The 13,449-nt window shown below is 37.7% G+C and overlaps 2 protein-coding genes across 2 annotated transcripts in view; one reads left to right on the forward strand and one right to left on the reverse strand.

Annotated features, from left to right (window-relative positions):
• The window catches only part of LOC134671371 (uncharacterized), a 305,131-nt gene that overhangs the window by 72,660 nt on the left and 219,022 nt on the right, over positions 1–13,449 (forward strand). The gene's annotated exons all lie outside the window — the stretch shown is intronic.
• On the reverse strand, positions 6–9,440 carry LOC134671346 (multiple coagulation factor deficiency protein 2 homolog). Its single transcript, XM_063529177.1, has 5 exons — positions 9,334–9,440; positions 4,024–4,183; positions 3,367–3,502; positions 2,637–2,727; positions 6–2,318 (listed from the first exon to the last, which is right to left on the reverse strand). Exons 1-5 carry the CDS (start codon positions 9,344–9,346, stop codon positions 2,182–2,184), a joined length of 537 nt encoding a protein of 178 aa, XP_063385247.1. The 5' UTR covers positions 9,347–9,440; the 3' UTR covers positions 6–2,181.

Below are 13,449 nucleotides of genomic sequence, written 5' to 3' on the forward strand. Positions count from 1 at the left end.
AAATATAACTTTTAATAAAAGTATTTTATTTACCATCTTCGTGTTATATTTCAGAGAAAAAGACAAAAATTAAATCATATTTCAAACATAGAGAGAAGAGGTAGAGATAGAAAAGAGTTGTGAAATGTCGGGGAGCCTTATACATTCTACATTCTACGACTCTTCTCTTTTCGCACAGACACTATACGATGTTACAGGCAAGGACATTAAACCGCATACATTGATCACAATTCCATACTCAGCAAGTCTTGATCACTTTCTTATGTCTATAATTACCTACATTAATTTAATAAAAAACACTATAAATTAACTTTAGACCATTCCTAGGCTCAACCTAGTCCGTTCTTAAAATTGTATCTAATTTATTGTCATACCAACATGTTGACGGTTAAGATTTAACGTCCTAGTTATCGACATGCTAATGCTCAGTACTTAGATGACACCCTGCTTTAACCCTTTACAAGGCTGACATTTCAAAAATGACAATAGAATGTCAGTCTTACTCGTCTAAAATAGAACACATGTTTCAAGTGCCGTATTATGTGGGAAATATATATCCCTTAGCCTGGTAAAGGGTTAGCCTCTATTTAACAATGTTTTAAGTTTAAATATGGCATATACTAAAGGACAGTGATGATCACTCGAATGTCTTCCATACTAGAATTGGTAAAATTATAACAATTCCTTCTCATAAATCCATTTAGATTTTAGTAACCAATGCGCTTTATTTTATCTTGATTGATTCTTGTAATATATTACTTTTCATCAGATTGATAGAAAATATTTTATTGCAATAAGTACCTACTCCTCTTTTAACCAACTGTTAGCCAAGTGAAAGTTAACTTTAGACCTAGGGCAGGCGGGTTGCACCGCTGTTTGACGGACTAGTCACTGTTAAAGATCAACTTGACCTTAGATTTGATCAGGTCTTTAGTCTAATAAATCCCATAATCAGTGTTAAGGCTTTAAGCGCTGGTGGCGAAGCGGTAAGAGCGTGCGACTTACAATCTGGAGGTCGCGGGTTCAAAGGCTCGTACCAATGAGATTTTCGAAACTTATGTACGAAATATCATTTGATGTTTACCAGTCGCTTTTGATAGAAAATAAAGTTTTATTGCAATAAGTACCTAGCCAACCAACCAACCACCAACTTTAAACCAACTTTTAGCCAAGTAAAAGTTAACTTTAGACCTAGGGCAGGCGGGTTGCACCGCTGTTTGACGGACTAGTCACTGTTAAATATCAAAACATGACCTAAGATTTTAACAAGTGTTTAGTCTAATAATTCCATTAATCAGTATTAAGGCTTTAAGCGCTAGTGGCGTAAGAGCGTGCGACTTTCAATCCGGAGGTCGCGGGTTCGAAGGCTCGTACTAGTGATCCAAAAGACTCGAGCCTTTTAGCTCTTTTTTAGGGCTCGCCTCATTTCTTGACTCCTAAAACGCTAATTAAATAGAAATAGGCTTTTAGTCTTAGGCGGCAAGAGATGAGGCGAGCCCTAAAAAACCGGGGAAGTGCGAGTCGGACTCGCGCACGAAGGGTTCCGTACCATAATGCAAAAAAAAAACAAAAAAAAACGGTCACCCATCCAAGTACTGACCACTCCCGACGTTGCTTAATTTTGGTCAAAAATCACGTGTGTTATATGGGAGCCCCATTTAGTTCTTTATTTTATTCTGTTTTTAGTATTTTTTGTTATAGCGGCAACAGAAATACATCATCTGTGAAAATTTCAACTGTCTAGCTATCACGGTTCGTGAGATACAGCCTGGTGACAGACGGACGGACGGACGGACGGACGGACGGACGGACGGACGGACAGCGAAGTCTTAGTAATAGGGTCCCGTTTTACCCTTTGGGTACGGAACCCTAAAAAAAGAGCTAAAAGGCTGGAGTCTTTTGGATCACTAGCTCGTACCAATGAGTTTTTGAAAGTGACGTGCGAAATATCATTTCAATCATTTGATATTTACCAGTCGCTTTTCGGTGGAGGAAAACACCGTGAGGAATCCGGTCTAATCCTAATAAGGCCTAGTTTCCCCTTTGGGTTGGAAGGTCAGATCGCAATCGCTTTCGTAAATACTAGTGCCTGCATCAATTCTTGGGATTTATTTTCAAGCGGACCCCAGCCGGCATGAGCCGTGGCGTAATGCCGGAATAACGCGAGGAAGATGATGAGTATTAAGGCGGAGAGTTAGCAGCGAGCACTCTCGGCGTCCGCTCCCTGGGATTGTTGGCGCGGGCGGCTCGGTACTCCGCGTACGACACGTAGCCGTCGCCATCTGTGTCGTCCGACTGCAGCGTGCGGTCCACTAGCGCTGTAAGGTAGGTACATGAGATTTATGGCCAAGCGAGGGTAATAGGAACATAGGGGAAAAAAATGTAAGTAATTTCAAACTGTAGGTGGGGGTGTGTAAGTGTTTGAGAAAGGAGACCTAGGCTCTCCGAAACATGTCGCGAGAGTGACTAAAAACAAGCGAGTCTAAACCGTAAAATTATTACTCAATAATTTTACGGTTTAGACTATATACGGTATAGAATAATTTTACAATATGGACCCTAAATTGTACTGAGGTCTTTAAATTGTAATCGTAAAAAAATGTTAGCTTTACATTAAAGCATCACAAATTACATACCTATGTAGGCATCAAGCTCGTTTGCTTCAGGCTCTATAGAGGAATCGTTGTCAGGATCGTGAGCTTCGTGTTCTATTGTGTGATACACAGCCTGAAATAAAAGAAAACGTTATTTATTAGTATGGGCTTTAAGGGGCCCACTGATTAACAGTCCACCGGACGGTATCGGCCTGTCAGTTAGAACAAAATTTTGACAGCTCCGAACAACTGACAGGCCTCACAGGCCGATACCGTCCGGCGGACTGTTAATCAGTGGGCCCCTTTAGCTACGAGTATTTAATGTTATGAATAAGCAATCAGTATGGTTGGCAACCAGAGCTACCAAAAGCAAATGAGTGGTTAAGTGCCTTCTACACTACCTGTGTCTTTTATGTAAAAAATACGCAAGTAAGTATAACGGGTTAGCACTGATTGACTAGCACGTTATCGTTTACGCGGATTAGCAAAGAAATATTTTGGTTTTAATTAATATGGATTTCCGCAAAGTAACGCCTGATTCTATTCACAACTACTTGTGTCTTTAGCTAACAGTTTAGTTAGAAGTTACGTTGGTTGGAAGTGTATGTCTAGCACCTTTTTTTTTAATTAGTCTATTAGTGTGTCCCACTGAAGGCCTCCGCTCTTTCCCGCCACTTGTCTCTGTCTAATGCACACTCCCGCCACTTCACACAGAACCTACTTAATTAATTTATCTTTTGATCAAACAAAGCCATTTATAGTTTCGTTTCACCTTTAATAGTTCTAGTCCATCTAATTTAGAGTTTCTGTCGAAATCATGTGCGGAAAAGTAGTGGAACTCCAGCTCTTCAGGCGTCATCTTCGCAAGCGTTTCGGGAGTCAGTACTTTGGAGTCTTCTTCTATGTGCCTGGAAGAAGACATGTAAAATGTTGATTAAATTGATTTAGATATCCTGTCTTAGATAAGTACCTAGCTAAGACTTCAATTTCCATTTTATGTATATGTGAGGTAGTTTTAATTACAACATTCTATTAGGCAATTCATCTTAGCACGACAGAATAAGTATAACAGCAACAAGTCGTTCTAATTCGCAGGTATGTACATAAAGTATAATAAGTAAGTTTGTAAAATCATCAAGCATAATGCAACATCGTGAAGTAGCTATAAACATATGGGTGAGAATGCGGCAGCAGCTTCTCTAACCCAATGAACAGCAACATATAAAAGTGCAAGCTGATTGGACGCTATGGCACGGTAACCAGTGACCACAGATTACAAATATGTTTATACATTTGCGATAAGAGACTACGCTCTATAGTGGTGGTGTTTCTGATCAATGGTTACCAGCCCGAGTAGATGTTGCAACCTATGGTGCAACTTTGGGACCAACGGGGTTATAAAAGTTATAATTAGAAATATAGCACTCACTGTACATCGTGAAGTAGTTGAGCGTCTGCCGTGAGAGACTCCGCACTACGCGGCGGTCTGTAGTGGTGGTGCTTCTGGTCCACTGGAGACTGCCCGTGGGGATGATGCGGACCGCGGCGCAGCGCAGACACCAGCGAGGATAGGAACAGCACCATGAATGCTGTAAATTAACACATGACAATGTTTTAGATCCTATTAGAAATGTAGATTTTTGCACTATGTGCAGGTGGCCTAGCCAAGATGACGATCGCTATCGCTTCGCCATCGAATTGCTTCGTGTCTCTCTTCCATATTAGTGTGACAGTGACAGTTGCGTTTCGTTCGCTACGGAACATTAGCGATTGGCATGTTGTCTACGGGGCCAGGACATGCTAACTCGGAAATCATTTTCCTTTGGTAGCAGAAAGTCTAGTAACCCGCAGGAAGTAAGCTAATTATTTCATGTGCATTATGCGTGAATTATAAACCGAAGTTCGTCATTACTTTTCTTCCTAGACATGTAGCAATTATCTCATAATAAGAAAACTATGAGATCGAATTCCATGGACGCATTACTAAAGGAATTTTTGACAAAATTAGATACATACTTACCCAGAAACAGTGTGTTCATTTTCAAATATTTTTTTATTTAATCCATAATCACCCCAATCATAACTATAAACCGCACGGTTACTGTTATTTTTTTAGACGAATATTCAGACTAAATCCCCGAAAGACAACGTGTTCCCCAATCAGGTAATAAGATCATAGTGAATCAAAACATCACGCAACAGTTGCCAAATCAATTTAAGTCGAAACTCGGTCACAACTCACAACATAGTCCGCACGTGCCGTCAATATTCGCGACAAATAACTAAACAATGAAACAAGATCAACATTGAATGGTACCTGTCTGTAATTTGAACACCATTGTACTTCCAACATAAAGGGTAGGGCAGCTGGTGCCCCCATGGGGCCGAGCCCCGCGGTCCAAATATCCCGCGGAGACGCAATATTCACACTTCATTTCGCTCCTGCCCATTTCATTTGTCAGTAAATGTACTTACGTCAAATTAAATGTTTAGTAAGAACGTCAAATTAGCTTATTTTACATATTGTTAAAGTTTGCACAATATTGATAGCTATAAGTAGTTGTAGCTAATTTATCGGAAATATTTTAACATAATTAAACTCGCGTCCAATATACAGCTTGCGGCTTATTAAATATTTGACAACATTAGAATTATTAAATTGAGCTTTAAAGTTTTTATAGTATTTATGTTGAGCAGATTTATTTTTATAAAGTAACCAGTGAACGTTACCTGACATAGCCTATTTAGTAGGTAGGTAAGTAAAGTACCTACATCAAAGTACCAACTAGCTGTGACGTCCTATTATATTTTTTTGCTTATTTAATAAACGCAAGGAGAAACGGACCACGATGGTAATTTTATTTTAAGAACCCTGAAGAAAATAATTGGTAACCCCTGTACTGTGATAAGACATAAGGTAAACGTCCTATAGGCCAAGAAATAAGAAGTTATAGAGGGAAATGCTAGGAACACAATTTTTGACTCCGTAACTTTGTTTGGACTAGTTAGGAGGTGAACATATCAAAAGTCCCCGGCCGTAGCCCCGGTGCTGGGGGGGAGAGGGGGGAAAGAAGGTCTCATTTTTCGGTTTTTCACTTATATCTTGGAAACTTTGCGTCTTAGTGACATGACTACTAAGAAAAACCAAAAGCTGATAAAATTTGTTACAAGTTTTATTCAGTCAAGTTTTTCGATATCTTGAATAGTTTTTGAGATATTCGCTCTTGAAAGTTTATTTAGGGCTTTCAATTTTATCTTGATATCTACATTAGTGAAGCTGCTAGGCCGTGTTTGGTATCATTTTCGTATAAATCGGGGGTGCTGAATTCATTTTTGGTATCACATTGACACCATTCCTTAGAAAAAACATATAAACTTTAAACAAATACCTTTTTTTTTAAATTCCTCTTCACGATTTAACCGCTCAACCAATTTAATTGTAATTTGGTATACAGATATTTCGAGTCCCAAGACAGGACATAAGATACTTTTTATCTCAATAATCATCCTTTAAAGTTGTGAAATGGAGTATGGGGGGAATTCAACTTCGTCGACGAAACTGAATTCCTGAGGTAAATACTGCTTAAGGTAAAGTTTGAAGTCATGTTAGGTATCATTTTCATCTAAATCACAGATGTATACCATCCTAAATTTCACCTAAACCGGTTCAGCGGTTATTGACTGCTCATACAAACTTCCACCCCACTTTTCACATCGTCAAAAGATGCTTTTGGTTATAAAAACCATCTTATGTCCTGTGTCGAGACTGAAACTATTTCTATACAAATTTTCAACGAAATTGGTTCAGCGGTTTAAGCGTGAAGAGGGATTTTTAAAAATATATTTTTTTTAATTTTGGTTTTACTTCGGAATAGTGTCAATGTGATACCATAAATGAATTCAGCACCCCCGATTTATACGAAAATGATACCAAACATGGCCTAACAGCATCACTGATGTAAATATCAAGATAAAATTAAAATCCCTAAATAAACTTTCAAGAGCGGGTATCTCAAAAACTATTCAAGATATCGAAAAACTTGACTAGATAAAACTTGTAATTAATTTTATGAGATTTCGGTTTGTCTTAGTAGTCATGTCGCTAAGATGCAAAGTTTCCAAGATATCAATGAAAAACCGAAAAATTCGACCTTCTTAACCCCCTCTACCCCGCAGCACCGGGGCTACAGCCGGGGACTTTTGATATGTTCACCTCCTAACTAGTCTAAACAAAGTTACGGAGTCAAAAATTGTGTTCCTAGCATTTCCCTCTACAACGTTTTTTGAGCATTCATTTACTGACCTACTAGTGTTTGACATCCTTAGTAAGTTCAATCATGTGTAGTTAATTTACGTTACTTAGGTTACAAGTCTACTTACACATTTGACAATTTAACATCAATTAAAAGTGATATGTATTATAAAACAACAATAAACGCAATAAACATTTTTAATATCATTTTTTACTTCACTATGATATTATAGTTTGTTTTTTTTAGCATTAGAAAGAACTTCGCAGAAGTAAGCTTGTGGTTCCAAATCCGACACTTATAGCGGTAATAATTTGAAGTAAATTATATCTATTGACCAAGCTACATTAGATAATTCAATAATTATTAACAATTAAAGAGCCTGACAAAAACTGCACGCTTGCTTCTGTGGAGTTCTTTCTAATACAAAAAAAAAACGAACTATAGGTAATATATTATTAATAAAATCTACTCTTAAGTAGGTACTGTGTCGCTATAAAATCTATTACAAAGTACTACTTTCAATAGTCGGAATGCATAATTAAATGTGGCCACCCTCTCTCAGATCGAACAGTTGGCAGAAAGACGAGCCTTTAATCGGACCCTCTTTATTATGCTCTACCAACTTATCTTTGCTCCCGCTTCTATCAAACTGAACCTTATGTCTATGAGCTTAATAGTTTAGGCATGTGATTTATAAAGTTGCGGACTTGTAGGCGTAATGGAGGACAAATTATGCGCTTGCGTCGACAAGTGCGCGGTCCATATGTCGGGGTGTCTGTCACAAGCGGCGCGAGAGAGGACTGACACACTGAAGAGTCTAGAAAGCCAACATAATACTACTATAGCCTCATCTACGAGTATACCAACATGCCGAAGTCACTTCCGTATTTGGTTAGACAAAAAAATATAGATACATGTTCACAAAGTTTAAAAGGATATAAATATGAGCTATTTTGAATATGTAAGCTCGTTTCGGTTTGAGCAGGACAGGGTCAGATAGCCTGGAAACGCTCCTTATTACTAGCCGCATGGCAAGGAACCGTAGGGGTGGACGTAATAAGCCACGCGCAGGGCGGACAGAGTAACGTCAGAGACAAACGCCACATTGCAGGCTAGCATGCACTGAGCCCAAGACAGAGCGGCTTGGAGAGCACTGGTGAAAAGTGTCCACATCCGTCACGTCCCTCAGCCATGAGGATACGACAAGGAAGAGAGAAGCTCGTTTGAATGTATATAATTTTTATCAAATTTGATACTATAAACCGAGCCCATTGTAGTCCATTTAGGTCATGAGCATGACTTGTAAGGATTGGAGGAGCGGACCTAACCAAAAAACATTATTCCCCTAGTTGGGTTTGGGGCTTACCGCCCTTACTGGCAGTGTGTCACGTCGAACAAGGCCCCTGGTGGTACTTAGCGACCCACCGTATTATGGCGATAACACCCTAATCCCGCCGATCACAATGCCCTTACGGGTCAAAAATTCCTTTATCCGCTCACCAAATACACTTTTGTGGACATTTATGTCAAAGAAAATGATCATGTTGATTGATATCAAATCCAGGATAATATATCGTTGTTTTTATAAAATAAAATGTAAGCACACGACCACCTTATAGTATTTATATTTACAATAACAAAGCTCAGGGTGGAGGGTATTATTTGAAAAACGTACAAGTTGATATATATGAGGACAAAGAAACCAATTAGAAAGTACATTTTGACATCAAAAACATATCATATTTAATTATCATTCGCGTGTCCATCTCGCTCCAGTATTCTAGAGGTAGAGTCTGTTCGGAAAGAGAAGAGTCGTGGAATGTATTGGGCCCCATACATTCCACGACTCTTCTCTTCCTGCACAGACTGTAAGGATAACACTATATGGCATTATTTTGATGTCAAAATGTACGATTGATTTGGCTTTAAGGTTTTCTGGAAATGAAATTTATTCACGAATATCGGTGGCATCCATGGGTATTCTCTACTTTTTTTTAAAAGTCATGCAAATAATATTTATGGCTGATATTGAAATACGTGTGCTAAAGATATGATTATAAATCTAGGTCTTAAGATTTTTTTCCAACACTGACTATCAACCTATTGGTGAATATTCCAAATATTTATCACAGAAGGTCTCTTACTGTTTTTCTCTCTACCTATTTAGGTACGAGTACCTACTGAAAAAAAAAACACCAGTAAGGGTGCAGCGTTAGCTGTTGATTCTCTTATTTTGCGATGTACCTGATACCTACATGTAATGTAAGACGCGATTGAGAAACATTTAATTGTATTAACTGTGAATAACTTAATTGTATTTAAACCATCTCATGCTCATAATAGTCATATGAATACGTTTTTAATAACTAACCAAATTCTAACCAATAACATCACAAAATTATCAAAAGTCTATGACAAAACTAAATAAATGGGGGTCCACAATACATCCCGTTAATTGCTACTAATGTAATAGTATAGCCATTTACCTTCAATCTTCATTATTGTTGAATCTAACACTTATTTGTCGCCTTTAAATAATCGTAAATGAATTTCCACAACACGCATCTGTCAACTTCACAGCGACAATGAAAATCAATCGTAAGGCGCACGCGTGAAAACCGCAAGCGAATTCAAACGTTATCGTAAAGCTATAATGAATAGAGTCGCTTGCTAGGTTACGGAGGTTGTGCGCATGGCATCTTAAGGTGATGTTTAGTTTTTGCACCCCTCCATAGATGTCGTTACTTGTACGAAAGCAGTTCTGCCTTTGCTTGTGTTAGCATCGGTAACTTCAAGTCAACTGGTGGAAAATACACTAATTCATTCATTCCATGCTTAAAAATTTGAGGAAACATTATGAATTAAAAAGTCGCTTTAGACATAACGTAAATAGCAAGTTGCGTTTTAGACTGGTATCTAGACTACGACCACGCTAAGTTTGCACCGATTTGCATTCCCACTTGGAATGAAACCTGAATATGGTCGGAGTCTATTCAAAAACCAATTTGCAATATAGGTTTCAACCTGGTTTTAACTCTTTTGTTTAAGGAGCATTTTAAATTCACGAACAAATACTTAAACGTGCATATTAATATCAATTGAGTTTATTTCCTACCTACAATCAGCAAAATCATTATGATAGTTGCACAGCACAACACAACCCTGCATAGGTACGCACTTGTGAGAAAATTAAGAACTTTGCGATACATTACGTTAACAAGAATAGGTAAGCAAAACAAATATCTTGATAGTATAAGTTCTAATTACAAACTTAAAACGTCCTTAGAACGTTTTAGTACCGCTGGGTGCGTTTGTGTATGAAATAAAATGCTTGCTCCATCCATTTCAAATATGTACTCAGAAAGCGTAGATATACCTAACTTATTTTATTAGTAAATAAGTGTGTAGTTTCATCGTAACTTTATTTAATTTAAAATACGTCGCCATAATCAACTCGTCGAGCTGGGATTGCTGAAAATGGTTGCAAAAATACGCATTACCTACGCTTAAATTCCTCTCAACATGCAAACTACATTAGCATGTACGAGTAGTTACTCAGTTTGACACGTGTCGATAATTCCTTGCCAGAACATTTTAATGAATGAAAGTTGAATGTAAACAACATGTTTACTAGTTCTGTGTCCTTGGTTGGTTATGTACGTTGTACACAATTACACAAGGAACTTTATTAAAAACCGTAAACATAATTAATATTAAACTTACAATAAAAAGTAACCAAAAGCGCTTATTTTTACATGTTCCTGCGACCAGCTGACGTTTTATCCCCTATGATATAACCAGCTTACGATTTTTTTATTCACAACAGCCCCTAAAGTCTAAACTATCATCTGACAAAGTATGAAATGGGAGGCGATGACTAAAAGTATTTTTTTTACGTGTTTCGGCGGCTGCCATTCCTCAAGCCACCGACAGAGCGGCAGCTGACGTCCACGAGGGTTCATCATACATAACCACTATACGAGTTATCGCCCGGGAGGCGATTGGTCAAGGAAATCTGTTCGTGGCTCGCGGTCAAGGCCTGTTCACTTCCTAAGAAAGTTATGTCCCCAAATAATTGCGCATGTGTGCGCCTGAAGCTTCTCTGTGTGCGTTGGCCTCCAAGAAAAAGTTGCGAGTAATAAAATGAAAACATTTTTCTACAGCAACATTGCTCGCAACTCTGATTTAAATTATCACGAATTTTATATATTATTAATCATAAAACGGGACTTAAAACGCTTAAAACTTAATTATACGCGATTAAGTTTTAAAATTGAATATTTGCTTCAAACTGCCTTTATCAAAGTCCATAAAATATATGGAGGGTAGGTACGGCTACCCACCATAATACAAAAATATATTTGTCAATGACTTTGTCCAACTGCTGTGGTTAAAGTTCATAACGAAAATTTTATTTATTAAATCCTTAAATAATAAATACAACGTAGCGGTACTACTACTTAAGACTGTAAGTCTGTACCTACATGGAATACAGCAATGCACATAGAAAATGTGCTAAATGCGGAGCAACGGCTGTTGAAGCAGCCAGAGTGAAATTTACAGCTTTAGTGGGTTCAGAAGGAACCGAGTCATAACGCATCTGGAAAGCGTATTAATTAACCGTGAAGAAATGTTGGAATACAAGTTGGAAATCTGTGTAAAATGCCGTGTGTAAAGTGTAGTGTATCTGTGTGTAAAGTGTAATAGGTAGGCATGCCTAATGTTATTTGTATTATACTGAAAACTTTGTGAATGCGCTTTATTAATGTCTATTTTTTATTAAGTTGCCAGTTTTCAGTGTATATTTCTATATGTAAAACATTTTTTAATAATTAATACAATGTTATAAACATAAACATGCCTTTTATTTAAATCAATTGATAATACCACAAACAAGGGTTTATTTGCACCTTTCATATATTTCGTGATATGAAGATAACAAATATGTTTATCAACAGAATTACTATACAGGGTGATTCAGGAGACGTGAGCAGGACTAACACTGCGCATTTCGTAAATTATAAGCAACTGTTTTGTATCAGTATTAGTGAGGTTAACGTTAGTTTTCTAGTCGAGTTGAAAAAAAAAAGTTATTAATTTATTTACGGAACCATGCAGGTCACCCTACAATTAGAATACTAAACTACCGATATCCTGTGTCAAATTGAATGTCATCACGGTCTGGTTACTTTTGAAAACTCGTATCTCACTCAAGTTTGACAGTTTATTTTCTTCGTAATCATAATTCTGTCGTGACGGTTAAAGAGGTTTTATGTTTATTAATTAGATCTTGTAGGGTGACCATGATTGTAGAGAATTAAATTTGCCCTCGCCAAAATGTTAAAAATTAGGAAAAAGTGTGGTTGTTTCACCTAAATACGACGGTGATCGATCGATTATCAGTTACTGAGTGTGCAGGATTAGTCCTGCTCACGTCTCATGAATCACCCTGTATACCTACCTATACCCGCCAGGCTAAACCGGTTGTCAACTTTAGTGTTTGGTACACAACGAAGGCGCTACTAGTATAAACGTATAAACGTTTGGGGACATTTTTTTGTATGGAGTTATCGTTCTTCTCCTAGTGAGTATTATATTCTTTGCTCGCGGTATATTATACGGATTCATCATATCATCATATTGGATTACAAGGAGCACTGTACTTAAGTAGCCAATCATTGATTGAAGCTTTTTTTCTAATACGACTTTGTTTTTCAATTCGCAATTGATTTCTAAAGCCAGTCAAAAGAAGCAGGCAATGCCTACTGATACTGTACAGTCGACGTCAAAGATATGTTTACGCTTTTTACCTTATTACAAAGCAGTAAGGTGCAAAAGTGTAAACATATTTTTGACGACGACTGTACAAGTATCAACATAAGTAGAAATAGCAATCTGCAGGAAACTTTAACATTTACATCGCCTGGTACATATCCTCCCTATGTACAATCTCCGACTTGTCAACAACTTAAAGCGGCACTCGTCAAGCCATCTCGCTATCTATCGACAATCATCCCTCGAATTCCGTAATAGAATTCATTTTCTATTAACCCACTCGTGAAATAGATCTTTATTCCTTTAAGAATAGATACGGAATTTGCTAGCACAACAACGTTCTTGGCGCGTAACCTAAAATGCTAAACGACTTTGCATTACCATCTTTGAATACGAGTCGTAAGTTATCTCGTAGTAAGGTCGGTTTTGGTTTGTGAAAAAGAAAGAGACAAGACATTTTGATAATGAAAATATTTATGTTTAATAGTGATCTGTTGTGAGGGAGTTAAAAAGAGACGGGCGTATGTAACCGTGTGGGGTTCGCATGATCAATACGGCCGGGACTGCGTACTGCGTGGTGAAGGCTTGCCTAATGGTCGTTTTCTTACATTTGCATGCTAATTGCCTTCTCCGCTCAGGCATGGAGGTTTTTTGTTCCGTGTGTGAACGATTCAGCTTAGTCTGAGGACAGATGAGAGAATTACTTTAATGTGGTTAGATAATCGTACTGTGTCCACGTACTCCGTCTAACAATGATGAGAAATGCAGTTTTATAACTTGTTATCAATTTAGTTGTTAATATAAAACCTCATATTTTTACACGTCCT

This window comes from Cydia fagiglandana, chromosome 15, assembly GCF_963556715.1.
Source record: "Cydia fagiglandana chromosome 15, ilCydFagi1.1, whole genome shotgun sequence".
Classification (NCBI taxonomy): Eukaryota; Metazoa; Arthropoda; class Insecta; order Lepidoptera; family Tortricidae; genus Cydia; species Cydia fagiglandana.

Bases quoted from the DNA above. Each gene is read 5' to 3' on its own strand.
- LOC134671346 (XM_063529177.1), bottom strand. The intron at 3,503-4,023 runs GTGAGTGCTATA...GTCTTCTTCCAG, and splicing joins CAACTACTTCACGATGTACA to GCACATAGAAGAAGACTCCA. The intron at 2,319-2,636 runs GTATGTAATTTG...CCTACCTTACAG, and splicing joins CGAGCTTGATGCCTACATAG to CGCTAGTGGACCGCACGCTG.